The 14,094-nt window shown below is 46.3% G+C and overlaps 1 protein-coding gene across 2 annotated transcripts; it reads left to right on the top strand.

The window, feature by feature from the left end:
• Nucleotides 1-316: 316 nt before the first annotated feature.
• DOLPP1 (dolichyldiphosphatase 1) lies at nucleotides 317-12,445 on the top strand (the record flags this gene model as incomplete). 2 transcript variants are annotated; one of them, XM_079544631.1, is made up of 8 exons in its annotated part: nucleotides 317-392; nucleotides 6,473-6,573; nucleotides 8,264-8,348; nucleotides 8,602-8,701; nucleotides 9,525-9,623; nucleotides 10,869-10,997; nucleotides 11,895-11,984; nucleotides 12,409-12,445. In XM_079544631.1, 8 exons carry the CDS (start codon nucleotides 317-319, stop codon nucleotides 12,443-12,445), a joined length of 717 nt encoding a protein of 238 aa, XP_079400757.1. The 2 variants fall into 2 exon arrangements, with proteins under 2 accessions (XP_079400757.1, XP_079400758.1); XM_079544632.1 differs by lacking the exon at nucleotides 10,869-10,997.
• Nucleotides 12,446-14,094: the final 1,649 nt, after the last annotated feature.

Below are 14,094 nucleotides of genomic sequence, written 5' to 3' on the forward strand. Positions count from 1 at the left end.
GCTGCAATAGAAGCTGGTGATTGGCTAATCTGCATAGCTCTTCCCTCCAATGAGGGAGGATGCTGAGGCCCGCCTTTCTCTCGATTGGTATTCCGTCTACCTGCGCCTCCATTCCATTGGGCAGCGATGCTAGCAGCCTATTGGCTCCGCCACTCCCCGGGTTCGATTTTTAATTGGGTGGCTCTGGGTTGGCCGGCGCCTCACCTGCCGCTCATCGTCATTGGCTCGCTGCTCTCATCGCCCCCGCCCATTGGTCGCACCGCCCCTTAACTGCGCTCCAATTGGCTGTGGTGGCCCGGCCCGGTATCCGGGTAAGATGGCCGCAGTCGGAGAGTGCTCGCTCCCCGCTCCGTGGCGGCCGGTCTCCCTCACTCACGTCGAGTATCCCGCAGGTAAAGCTCCGCTTCGCCCCCGCCCGACCTCCCCGGTCCTCACTGCGTTGCTCCTCTGGGCGGGCCCCGCCCGTCGCTCCACGGTACCTCTGAGGGCCAGGCTGGCGGCTGCCAAATAGTGAGCCATTGAGAGAGCGCCTGGAGGCGGCGGGGCGCGCGTGCGCGCTGGGGGACGGTGGAGCTTGCTGCGGGATAGTGAGCCGCGAGGGGGGACTCGGCGCATGCGCGCTGCGCGGGGCGCTGTGCCTCGGGGGCTGCGGGGATGGGGCCGTGAGGGGGGCTGGGGGCGAGCTCCCGTCCCCACAGCGATGCGAGGGCCCTGCGGCCCGGCCCGCCTTCCCCGCCGCCCTTCGGTGAGGTTTCGTGAAGCTCTGAGGTCCCAGTGTGCGGCGGTAAACGCCTGTGCACACCGCGGGTGTCGCGGCAGCGGGTGGGTCTGGGGGCTCTTCAGGTGCTTTGCGCTGTGTTGAGGCAGAGAGACTTTATTTTTTCATGCTCGTAGTCCAAAAATAAGGTAAAGTAGCGCGTGAAGTGTCAGGGCATTAGTCTCCACTAATCTTCGGTCTGGTCAAAGTCTGAAGGTGGTGTTAGTGCTGCTGGTTCGTCTCACTGTTCCCCAGGCTTGCCTTATTGCAGGGCTCTGCTTCCTGACGCTGCCCTCAGAAGCGCAGTACCGAAAGCTGCTGAAGCTCTTTGGAGTCCGCAGGGCTGGAGGTGCTGGCATAGCTGGGAGATGTGTGACAGAGCGCTGAGGAACACAGCTCCTGTGCGCTCCCCATCATGGCTGTTTGCAGGGTTTTCCCCACGTTGTGCATGAAAGATCATTCATTCCTTTTCCGTGTTTTCCTTCACCCCGTACGTTCTTCTGCTAACCTGCTTTTCAAGCGTGCCACTGTGGAAGCTAAGGGGAAAGAGGGAATCTTTCCTCATAGCACAGACACGTCGCTGTCTTCTTTCTTTACCTGAACCTGACAGTGCACAGTGCACTGCGTGCTCCTCCTTGGGCAGGGGTGGGAAATGAGGGTGTTTGAGATCTGCAGGTTTGGCAGTGTAAGGGTCGCCCGACAGACCTTAAGGAGTCATAATCATAGATTAGTTTGTGATGGAAAGGGACCCTGGAGGAATGTGACAATGTGATTATTTTCTCTCATTGTTGACTGCTTCTTTTTTTTTTTTTACAGTCCAGTGCAGCAGGTGACTGTGTGGGGCAGATAAATCATAGCCAGCTCAGGGCTGTGTGCTACAGGGAAGAACGCTGTGCTAGGCTTGGGTCAAATGAGTGATTCTGGAAGCCCAAAAACAGAGACAGAAGACTGAAAGATTAAAACATGTCTAGGTACTGAAGTGTCTTCATCCATGCTGATCTAGAAAAATGCTTTGCAATGAGATGGTCAGCCTTGGATTCAGGGGAAGTGCTCTAACTTTATTTAGAAAGCTGTTATGCTCTGTCTGTGTAGGGCTTAAATCCAGATCCATTAAAGCTGCTAGATAATATATTTATAAAATAATGATGAGCAGTATGCTCAGTACGGTGGAATTGATGTAACCTTGTGCTGACAGAGAGGGGTCGGAATGAGAAATAGATCCTGCTTTTACCAACATAAATTATTAAACTCTCTTGGCACATCACGTACCGTCGTGTGACAAACTCTCTTGCTCTTGGCTGATCCTGAGGCTGCTGGCCTGGCATGCAGCGAGCTGAGCCACGGTGGCAACTGACTCTTCAAATCTCTTGTCTTTAAAGACTTTCAGCACAGAGCTGCTGTTGCCCCAGCTTTTGTCTGCAGGGAGTGAGTGGCCTCCCACTGTGATCAGCTGAACATCGGTCTTTGCTGATGTTTGTCTGACGGAGGAAGCCTGTTCTTGGGTTTCTGCTAGTGGCTGTGAAAAGGACAGGTGCATCCAGAAGGATGCTCATCTTTCCTGCCTCTCTCTAATGTTTCCTTGTCAATACAGATACTTCAGATGGTCGTCCGTGGTGCTGGGGTGGCTGCACAGTCTTTGAAGCTTTCTGCAGTGTCAGCTTTGAGGAACAACAGATAAATGCTCTGCTAGAATGATCTGCAAACGGATGGAATAACGGCATTTTTGAGAACCTAACGGAAAAATTATTGATAGAAAACATCGAAGTCAAAGCTAGAGAAAAGACAGACAATGGCAGTGCGACTTGACAGTGCATTAAAGCACGCTTCTTGGGGGGGGTGGTCTTTAAAAACATCCTGCTGTCACTTTTCATAGCAGCGACTGTGCTGTTGTGAAACCAAGGGATCATTTGGCACAGTGTCGGGTCCCTGGCAGGTGGGCAGGAGTAATGCTTCTTCTGTGCATCTTCCAGTAACGAGCTGGTGATTGCATCAGGATTGTGATGTCCTTTAATGGGTCCGTAAAAGCTATACTCTAATTGCTCTTTGGACCCATTTCCACTTTGGATCTCTGCAGTACCAGTGGCACTGAGCTTGATGGTTTTTCTGCTTTTAAGCTCACTGCTCAATAATTTCATTGAATGCTCTCTATTTCACGTGCACTGACATGTAACAAATGTTTGCTATTTCTCTGTATCATACAAGAGCCAGTGCTATTGCATTATTTTTCCTTTTCACTTGAAAACTGGAGTTCCTTGATATGAGTGGCTGCTGTTCCATTTCTGTTATCTTGATCCACTTTCTATTTGCCTTTGCTGTGTTTGCTGTTACGTTACATCAAGAATCACGTAAGAATTTTTAGTGATTTCAGCTCAGTGACTTCTGGCTCTTAAAATGTTCTCCTTGGTTTCTGGACTGCTCCAGTGCACTGGATGCTGCTCTGAAGGTGTTGGCTCATGCTAAGCCAGAGATGATTTTTAACTGAACTAAATCCCACTGCTGTGTGTGTATCATTAGGGTTGTTGTTTTTCCGTGTGCATTACTTTGCATGGGATGACTTTTTGTTGCAGACTTAAAACACATCTTCAGGGACTTCCTGCCTGTAGGTTGAGTTTCACTGGTGGAGAATCACTGGTGGAGATTCTGGTTTGTTTGGGATTAAAAAAAAATCCTTCAGTGCAGCTGGGATCCTTAAAGCTTTGGGACTTGTCTTTTTCACATTTGACAAGCTGTGAGGAGAGAACCCTGCAGTGGCAAACCCTTTCTCTGCGGAACGACTGAGAATCTTCCTGTGTTCTCTTAGGTGTGTTTGCTGTTGTCAGGCAGAGGTGGAGTGGCAAGTGTGCAGAGCTGGCTGACAGCCTGTGATGCCCCTATAAGCGTGTCTGCCCTGCAGGTCCTTGCCCTGCTTTCTGCTCGGGGTGGCAGCTCACCAGCTGGGGCTCATTTCACACCTCAGTATTTCTTTAAAACCCGATGATTTGGTTTCTTCAATGCTGGGTTTTACGTTCAATCTTTCTGCACAAGTTTGAGGTCTGTGTGTCTCATGGTGTAGTTTAAAGCCTCCTGAAAATATTTGCGTTGTTGCACAGCTTGTGACAGCAGGATGTGTGCAAGCAGAGCAAATGGAAATCAGTCATGAATTCTTACTGGTGTCAATGCATGTGAAACAAAATACAGTGTTTGTCTGTGCACCTTGCACGTAGACCAGCAGCAGTGCCGCAAGGAGATGCCTCAATAGGAAGCTGTGGTGGTAAAGCCAGGTCTTGTGGTAGGATGTGGGTAGTGCTGTTGATTCACATTTTTCTTATGTGCAGGTTGAGCTGGGGTGGCAAACCTTGTGTGTTTCCCCTGACAGAATGCTGGGTAAAATGTTGAATTAGAGCAGAAGTAAATGCTGAATGAAGGCGGAAGAAATGGTGCACTTCTGAGCTGTGAGTGGTGTTCCTTCTGTTCATCCCTTAGATGCCTATAACTGAGGTAGTTAGGTCCTTTATTTTTCATCTTCCTCCTTAAATGATGCTGGATTTACTTAAAAAAAAAAAAATAAAACAACCACAACAAATAAGAACCCAGGCTGTGTATTAAATATATTTTTTTCTTGCAGTTTCCAGAGATTTTGGTGCTGCTAATGAGGTGTGCTCTCCCTGGTCGGAGGCATTGCTTTGTGTTCTCAAGTTGAAGCAAAATTGAGGAATTCTTTTTATAATGGAACCTGCTTGCTAGATCTGATGGATGTGAAGCTGCCGGCTCTCCTGCGATTCCCCGCTCCCTGGGAAGAGTTCCCTGAGAGTGCTGGAGCGTGAGAGTGGGCAGCAGTGATACAAGTTGTCATTCCCTGGGGCTCTGAGCAGCGCTCAGCACAGCCCTGCTCTCCCAGCTCCTTCACCTGCACTTCCAGTCATTGCAGAGCTGGTGCAGTTAGCGTAGCTCTGCCTTAACCTGCTAATCTAGCGAGTGCTCTTATGATGGTTCTAATGAGTTTCTGGTGCAGTTTGCAGGGCACAGGCTTCAGTTAATGCACAGCTATTTTGTTACCTCATCTAGAAAGAGCAGCTTCAGAACGTGATCCTGTTTGATTACTGTTGGCCACAGCAATAGGAGATGCTGTGGGTACTGTACTGTCTCTGTTCTGTTTTAAAGGGGCAGTTAAGTGTTGACTGATTTGTGGTATTGGGTTCAGGTGGGAAGTGTGTGCTGGTGGTTTGATTTATTGGGAATGCTCTCTGATAACATCATGGAGGATCCTCAATATGATGTTACTGGTGCTATTTAAATTAAAGGCAACATTCTGAAGTATTCCTCTGTCTGAGCAGGTAAGAGACATCCCCCTGCCCTTCCCCAGAAGACAGATAATTTGGTTTCTGTTGGCAAAATAATGTCTTCAATACCAAAATACTTACGTACCATGGATGTACAGAGAGTGATCTGAAACGTGGCGATTCCTCAGTGAGGAACTAACCCGTATTGATGACACTGGAACTGAGGCTTCTGGAAAGTGTTCCTAAAGCTTTCAGTTTGGGATGTCTGGTAGCTTATCTCATGAATTTCTTCTTCGTTTAAGGTCAGTTTGTGGAGTGTAATTTATATGAAACACCGTTAGGGGCGTGATGCTCTGTTGGTAGGCAGCTGATGCACCTACTTCCACTTTGCATTACCATGATAGGTCACAGTTCTGCTTTGGTGGCTTCTGGAACCCACCTGCTGCAGAGCAAATCTGCCACGTGTCATAAGACAAGTTCCAAATTGAGTGTTTTCTAACACTTTTTGGGTTATGAACAAAATATAACCTCACTCCAACCAAACCCCAGTATTCTTGGGGGTTTATCCTGCAAATCTGGATTTCACTGACGTTACAAACTAAAACGTGTAGGAATTCTGCTTGGTGATGAAGTTGTTCCCAAATCTAATTCTTCAGGGAACAGAAGCAGGGCAGACTTGGGTTGTGATGCATAGCTCTGCAATGTTGCTTTCCCCTTCCTGTGTCCATGCTAGTTCAGCATAAAGCAGACATGTGTCTGAAGTGCCTTATGTCCTCTTGTGAGATCTCCTGGATTCTTCCAGGGGATGACTACACTGTTTGCTAGTGAGGTGCAGGCCCAGTATCCCTTCTGTGTGACACAAGTGGGCTACTGACAAAAAAAATCCTTGGCTTTCTTTTTTTTTTCCCTCCTCCTTTCATCTGCAGTGTTTAGCTATTTGTTTCCTCCCTGTGTTGCTAATGCTAGTGTTCATGCAGACACATGGTGAGACAGATTAGGAAGCTGATCCAGCTGAAAACGAACCCATTTTAGGAAGGGAGTGGGAAAGGATTTGTTTGGGGAGTGTTTTCTGGTAATTGCTGGCACGGGCAGGCAGTGTGAATGCGGGGAGGGAAAGATGCTGCCTCTTCTGCAGCAGCCTGCGCTTCTGCTGGGTTAAAGTGGCTCTGGGCCCACACCCATGGTCACTGTTGTAAGTTGGCTGGCAGTAATCTCTGCTGGAGGATGCCAAGCTCCTCTCATCCCCGCTTTTGAACCTGCATATGAGCACTGCTACCTTCCTTGCCTCAGCTCCCGTTGGGCTCCGCAGTTGCTGTCAGTCTGCAAAATGGAGACGTGCTGCAGTGCTGAGTTTACCCCTCTGCTCTCAGCCATTCGGGGCAGCAGCTGACCCACATCCTGGTGACAAGTACTTGTGAAGTTCAGGCTGATTTGTTTCTCTTGTTTGTTTCCCTAGGTGATTTCTCTGGTCAGCTTTTAGCTTATTTGAGTCTTGGTCCAATATTCATTATTGTTGGCTTTGTAACACTCATCATATTCAAGAGAGAGCTTCACACGGTGAGTTTTTCTCTCCCTACCCAGCTTCTCCTTACGACAGAAATGTTGGCATTTGTGACATGGTGCTCCTGTTTTCACACTTTTGCTCTCTGTAAACAGGAAAAAAAAAGAAAAAAGAAAAAAAGCTTAGGTAAGGTGACCTGCTGTCAACAGCAGGAGATGCTACCATTTGTTAAGGCTAAAAGATTAGTCTTTGATGTTCTGTTACTCTGTGCTATGTTTTAGCCAGATCTGTGCACAAACATCAATGAGAGATATCTGAGATTCAGTGCTGTTTCATGGGGGGATATAGTAGTATTTTACCTTGATCCAAAATCCATTAGGGTCATAGCATCGGCAGGGTTTGCAAGATGCATAATGTGCAGGAAATGGTGTCTGACTCAGTAGGATGTGCTTTCTTTGAACAGCAGGGAGGCACAAAATAAGATTCAAAATAAAACCTACAAATTCCTGCGGGACTGGATCTGTCTCAGGACTGCTTCCCAGCTGTGCATTGAATAGCAGGGACACAAGAGACTTCACTTCTGTCCAAGTGAGCAATAAAGGACTCTTCAGTAGTGCTTTGCCTGCTCTGACAGGTGGTTGGGAGTCAGTGTCATGGATAAATGCTCTTCAGGAGGCATGAAGCACTTGTAAAATTTGCCCTCGGTAAACAGATAAAATGGGGCCACTGAAAGGATTTTGGCAGCAGGTTCCTGATACAAGGCCATGGTGTCATGGGAACCAGTGGCTCAGGGGACCTGGGAGTGGGACTTCTAGGTTCCTAAACTGAAGGAAAGACAGCTGTTAAATTTAGACAATCCAACTTTTTTTTTTTCTCTTCTGCTGCCCCAAGACTGAACATAACCTAGAGCAACTACTGTCTGAAAATCAACAGATTTTTGATGATTGTTATCATCTAACACTTGTTAGATGATTGTTGGTGATGCACCAAGGGTTGAGGTTGGTTCCCAGTTCATGTGAACTGGTGTGAGGCACCAGCTGCCCGTAGATCAGGACACAGAGTGGGAAACTCAAGTAGGACTGAGCGTTGAGGAGTCAGTGTCACCACCAGCTGGGGATTTTGTCACAGCAGTAGGACTTAAGCTCGAGGGGCTGTAGGAAATCATGGTGATCTTAGGAGGTCTTTTCCACCCTTCAAGTCCGGCCGTCAACCCATCGTTACTGCTGATGGACTGTGTGATAAGAAGAACAGCAATTGCTGCCAGTCTTCAGAATGTGACTTCATTTTAGGCTGAAGACAGCAGCTTCAGGATGGAAACATTCATAGAGGGGAAAAGCCAGAAAGCCTAAAAAATTGCTCTTTGAGCTAATTGCCCAAATAATGGTGTGTGTGCTCCCCCTGTTGGCTGAATGTGACAGACGATCCCTTCAAACAGGCTCTATTAAAAGTACTTCTTTCTGTGCTTGCTGATGGGAGCGTGCAAACGTTATTGCTGAACACGTGTCATTGTTGTCCTCTGAATTATCTGCTGACAGCTTTGTGTGCACAATGTGTTGTCAGATACACAAAGACTGAAAAATAAATGCTTTTCTTCCTCAGCTAGAGTGTTGGGAAGCTGTTGGTTGTAATACTGGTAGTCAAAAAAGAAAATTAGAAATGCATGACTTGGGGGTTTCTCGACAGAGAGAACCTGGTAAGTAGATGAATCTTTTTAAATAGGATGACACAGTTGTCTTGCCTTCACAGATCTCTTTCTTGGGAGGGCTGGCTTTCAACGAGGGAGTGAACTGGTTAATAAAAAATGTTATCCGGGAGCCACGGCCCTGTGAAGGTACGGTACGGCCTGCTGCTGGCATGGGGTTGGTTGACCTTGAGTGGAATGATAGCTGTGGGGTGTTAGAAGGTGCTTTCCCGTTTGCCTCGTGTTGGCTTTGGATGTTTGGGTGCAAGAAGGCTGGCAGAGATGTGTCCTGTGAACCTGTGTGCGCAGAGTCCAGTGGAGTTGTTTGGCTTTACCTTTGGAGTGTTCCTGTTGCCGTGTACAGGGCAGACCTTGACCATACTCTTTCTTCTTCTCTTCCCAGAAGCCCATTCAACAGTGACCACAAAATATGGGATGCCGTCCAGCCACTCCCAGTTCATGTGGTTTTTCTCTGTCTATTCATTTCTGTTCCTTTATTTAAGGTAAAAGTTCAGTATCAGGTTTTGGCTGTTAATATGTTGAAACACCTCCAGTAGGTGGCTTCCTTGCTGTGTGCTGCTTCAGCACGCAGTGGAGTTAAATCTGAGGCCCTCCACAATTTGCTGTGTGGATGAAGTGTTTCTATTGGAATGTAGGACTGTGGTTACCACTGCTGAGAAGGGAAGGGTAGGGGTGGGCTTCCTGATGCCTGTCTGGGTACAGGTCTCCTAATTTGCTTTTTATAAGCCACGATGATTCATCAGTGTGAGGGAAGGGGAGGGTGGTGAGTAGAGAGGAGGAAAGAAGAGCTGCTTTCTCATGTATCTGCTCAGTTTTGTCATTGGGGTTGTCTGTGGTCTCAGGTAATACCTCTTCCCACTTGCATGACCTTTTAGTTCATCTCCCATACCAAGTACTGTCTTTTTGCGCTGTGCTGTTCTGAAAATCTTGCTGGCATGGCTCTGTCTTGTGGCTCCAAGTGTGAAGGGCAAAATTCATTGTTCCTTCTAGCTTTATGGGCAGTGGAGGACTCTGAGGTCTTAGCTCCTTGTTGCATATGCTCGGCACGTGCCTTTCACATCAGTTGTGGTAATTGTCAGCGTTCTGGCTCCATCACAGCAATCCCTGAAAACAGTTGAAGAGAGAAGTATGGCTTTCTGGCTTCTGTGTAACTGCTGCCAGTGGGACAGACTGATGCTGGGATGATACTGAGCTGCCCATCACCCCTTGGAGCAGAGCTTTCCTAGGGTTTCAGAAGTAGTGAGAGTAGTGACAAGGACTCCTCAGCTTCCTGCCACTGTGCTAATGGCTCTCCATCTCTTTCAGAATGCACCAAACAAACAATGCGAGGTTTCTGGATTTACTATGGCGACATGTGCTGTCCATCTGCCTCGTCACAGTGGCTTTGCTAGTCTCATATAGTAGGTATGGAGCAATTGTTTGTCTTATGCTCTCATACACCCCTGTGGCTTTTAACAGCCCGCAGAGCTGTCCTTCTTTGTCCCTTGTTTCTGATGTAATTCTCTACGACTGTGCAAGTGAGAGAGCTTTGTGGAAGTTGCTGCGTTGCCATGAGCCCCTTCAAATAACGAGACAAAGGTGCTACGTGTGTGGTGCTTCACAGATGCATTTATGAAACCTGAGATCACCTGAGCCTGTGCCCAACTCCCTGCTGGCTCCATTGCCATGCTCAAGCCTCACTGCCTAGCCCTCTTTCCAGCACTAATCATGAAAGCATTGCACCATGGCTTGGCACACCAGCATCTGCAGCACGTGGGTCGCTACAGTGGGTCAAACTGTTTGTTTTGCTTGAGCATTAGCTACAGACATTTATAGCTGTTTGACTTGCAAGATTTAGTTATGTTAACATCACGAGTAATGAAAATGAAGTGTTGATAATGATTGACTTTTTTCCTTTAACAAATAATACGATGAGCTTCAGTGGGTGGAAGCAGACAGATACAGCCTTATTTCCAGCCTGAATCTTCTATAGCAAAGTAGTTTGGACAGTTGGCTGCATGCTAGTGCTGCCTCCTTATTACTGGTTGCTTTTAAAACTGGCAGGACAATTTCATATGGTCTAATTCAAATAAAGATTAACTTGTGAGGAAATCTTTCTGCAAAGCAGGTCAACTAAGGTGATCTTAATGGCTGCACGCATGGGGGGAGAAGGATTTTGAGTGTGATTCATGTAGGTTGTGTGCAGGGGTAACTTTAGGAACCATCAACACAGCTTTCTGGTTGGTTGCAACTGCAGTAGGTGCTCTGTAGTTGTGCAGCCTGTGTGTTGTCACACTTGAGAGCTGCAAAACTAAGACAAAAATGCTGTCTGTTTCAAGTCTGCAAGCCTTGGTGGCTTGAAGGAGATTTCTGCTGCTGGCTTTGGAGAAGTCTCTCATGGGAACTACAGTGGCAGTTCTTCAGCTCATCGTGGTGATACGTGGTGAATTATTCAGTTAAGCTCAACATAGAAATTGTAAGCTGAATCTGCTGCAGCAGAGGAGGCACAGTTTGTATTCCAGCTTTTTCAACTTTCTAATGAAAAATGAAGTAAAATATCCGCTTCTGACATCTGGAGGATAATTTCCTCAGAACTTGAGTGAGTCCAGCCTTGAGTTGCACCTACTCTTGCTTTAATGCCTGCCTGGTGACTTTTCTCTTCCACTGCAGGGTTTATTTGCTTTACCACACCTGGAGCCAAGTCTTATATGGAGGTGTGGCAGGAAGCGTTATGGCCATAGCCTGGTTTGCCTTCACACAAGAGATACTAACTCCTCTCTTCCCAAGGATAGCTGCATGGTGAGTCTCTGTTCTGTGAGGTTTTATTCCTGCAAGTCTGCATTTCTTAGATCACCGTTGTGCTCATTAAATGAGTTTCTTGAAATGAATTGATTACACCGTAACAACTCCCTGGTACAAAAAAAGTGTAAAAATTGTATCTTGCATCTGAAGGAAAAATGCAGAGATACTTTAGTTTCTAAAGCTGTTGTAGCTGTATAAGCCCTGTCTCCATGGGCTGATCAAAGTCCTGTGAACTATGTTATAAGTATTAGAAATGGGAATTCCTGGGTTCTGTTCCAGCTTTGATGGCTTTGTTGTACAGCTGTATAACATGTTCTTCTGTGTTTTCTTCTGCATGTCTATACAAAAGATCACGTATGGATGGGGGAGAGAGGACATTTAAGAAACACATTTGTAAGGCCCCTCTAAAGTTGTGGGTTGTGGCAGAGTATTGGTTAAGAAGTAGCTTTTCATATCATAGAATGGTTTGGGAAGGAAGGGACCTTAAAGCCCCCCAGTTCCAGCCCTGTTGTGGTTGGGTGTCCCCCACCAGCTCAGGCTGCCCAGGGCCCCATCTGGCCTGGCTTTGGGCACCTCCTGGGGCAGAGTCTCCATAACTTCTTTGAGCAACTTCTTAATCAGTTTGACAACCAAGTGAGATTACAAAGCCATTTAAACTTAACACAGTCCAAAAATATTATATGAGGAAAGAAAAAACTATTCTTTTCTCTGATTGAATTTAACAAGGAGCCTTCTTCCCAGACTCGAAGGATAATAGAATAGCAATGTTATATTTGAACCAGATTTTATGCTGTGTCGTTATGTATTAGGGTTGTTTTGTTTTTGTATTCTGATCAAAATTGGATAGAGAACAAATCTGATTTCTCCACTTTCTACCACCTTCTCTATTTTCAGGCCCATTTCAGAGTTCTTTTTAATCCGAGACACCAGCCTCATTCCTAACATCCTGTGGTTTGAATATACAGTCACAAGAGCAGAAGCAAGGTAAGTGATCTGAGGTGAGGGAGCAAGAGCTGTAGCTAGCTTGACTTGAGATGTGGTTCCTACGTATTAAAAAATAATGGCTGCTGTGGATGGAGTAGTGTAAGAAACCCCAAGTTGTGGGCAACTACTGCATGTGGAACGTGGGTCTGCTGGGGAGGTTAGTGTTTAATTTATGGAGTTATGCCAACTTTCCAGCCTGTGTTCCTTGCAAGCAGGTGTTTTTAATCTTGCATCTGTGCGTGAGCTTGTGCACACTTAGAACATGGCGGCTGTTGTGTAGAGAGTAGGAAGGGCTGAAATCCCCGCAGAGTGTGATGGGGGCGGCTTTAGTTTTGTGTGAAGCTGTGCAAAGCCTTGCTTTAATCCTCTGTCTTTTACCCACTGGTTTGCCTGTCTCACCTTGTCCTCTGTTGTGGTGTTGCAGAAACAGACAGCGCAAACTGGGTACGAAGCTCCAGTGACTCAGGAGGTGTGGGGACCAGAGCGTGCGTTTTAACAGAGACAGACAAGAGCAGAGACCTGGGAGCAGCGAGGAGCCTTTAAACAGACGGACCAAAGGGACAGGCAGGGACCATACCCAAAACCTGAAAGCCTTTGCTCTGCTTTAGCAGCTAGCTGGATGCTCCCTGATGCATGTGGGACCGTGCAGGAGTAGAAACTCATTTTCAACACAGATGCACATTGCCGGTTGGAATGTACCATCATGTCTACGTCAGGGGAAGGGGGTGAAAATGCCTGGTGTCATGTCTGGGGGAGGGAAAACCGAAAATGAATCATTTCTGTGACTTTTTTTCTTTTTCTTTTTTTTTTTTTTTTTCTTTAGCATGAAATATACACACTATTTATTTATTTTTTTTTTTAAATGGAGCAATTGTTTTTGGGGTGGGAGAGGCCTTGTGTGTTTCGTTTTGCTTTTTTGTTTGGGGGTTTTTCATTTTGGAAGAAGATGACAAAACTAATCTCCAGTTGGTCATGGTCAATTAGAGCTTTTAGTTTTTAAACATTTCTCAGGAGGGAGGGGAACTGAGATGGCGTGACCGAGGTAGAAGGGAGAGGAGGGTTTCTTCCCTTTCTACAACCAGCCTGGGTGATCAAAATCAATTCCAACTGCACTTTGTACAGACAGAAAGTACTAAAGATTTGAATTTTTTTTTTTTTTAAACACTAGTGATGATTCTGTGGGGAAGCCTGCACGGATTCTGTTAAGGGGAGTGTGTGTGTAAAACAAAGGAAAACTGAAATACACTGATATTATTATTATTATTATTATTATTATTTTCCACTGCTGCTCCTGGTGTGTAATTAGCAAGGGTGTCTTTCTCAGAATCTCTTCTAGGTGGCAAGGTTACCATACGTATCTCATGTTTATTTCATCTCTTCCTTTATTCTTTTATTACCTCAGGGTTGTTGGGATCTGTACAGCGTCTGTTGTGCTGGGTGTGCTACTGATAGCACTAGAAACCCATTGGTTACAAGCAATGCTATGCTCCAGTAAGAGTCAGCCCAAAGCCTTACAAAATTCAGTTGCTAGTTTCTGTCTTAAGCACTGGATTTTTTTTTTTAATTTTATTATTATTATTATTATTATTTTTGTTAGAAGGATTTTAAAGATGAACAAAATGACAACTGTAGACAAATAAGGTGAACAACTAATAGCTAGCTCAGCTGCTGTGTGAATTTTTAAAGAGTCCCGTTGGAATCCAATTGTGAACTCAAGTGGTGAATTATTCTAGCAGATACTCCTGCCAGTTCTTATGGTGGGTTGCTCGGGGGTCAGCAGGAGCAACCTTGAATACCAAACTCCTACAAACAAGTTTTGTTTTCCATCCTTCTTCCGTTGGATTCTTTGTTTGGCTAGTCAGCTCTCTGGGTGCTGTGTCTCTGTGGGAGTGTGCCTGCCCTCTGTGTGTGCTGGTGATGCCTACGACTTCAGCCATCCGTGAGTTAACCTGGCAAGGGCTATACTCAACGTGCTTCAGGGCTGTGCATGGACACTTCCCGTATTTCTAGTATATAATGCAGCAGTTCAAGTGCAAGTACAGAGAAATATTTATTCAAAGCACAATTGACTTGAACTTTCACAGATAAAGGACAGCTTCTGGCTCAAAGG

This window comes from Tetrao urogallus (genome assembly GCF_951394365.1).
Source record: "Tetrao urogallus genome assembly, chromosome: 19".
NCBI lineage: Eukaryota > Metazoa > Chordata > Aves > Galliformes > Phasianidae > Tetrao > Tetrao urogallus.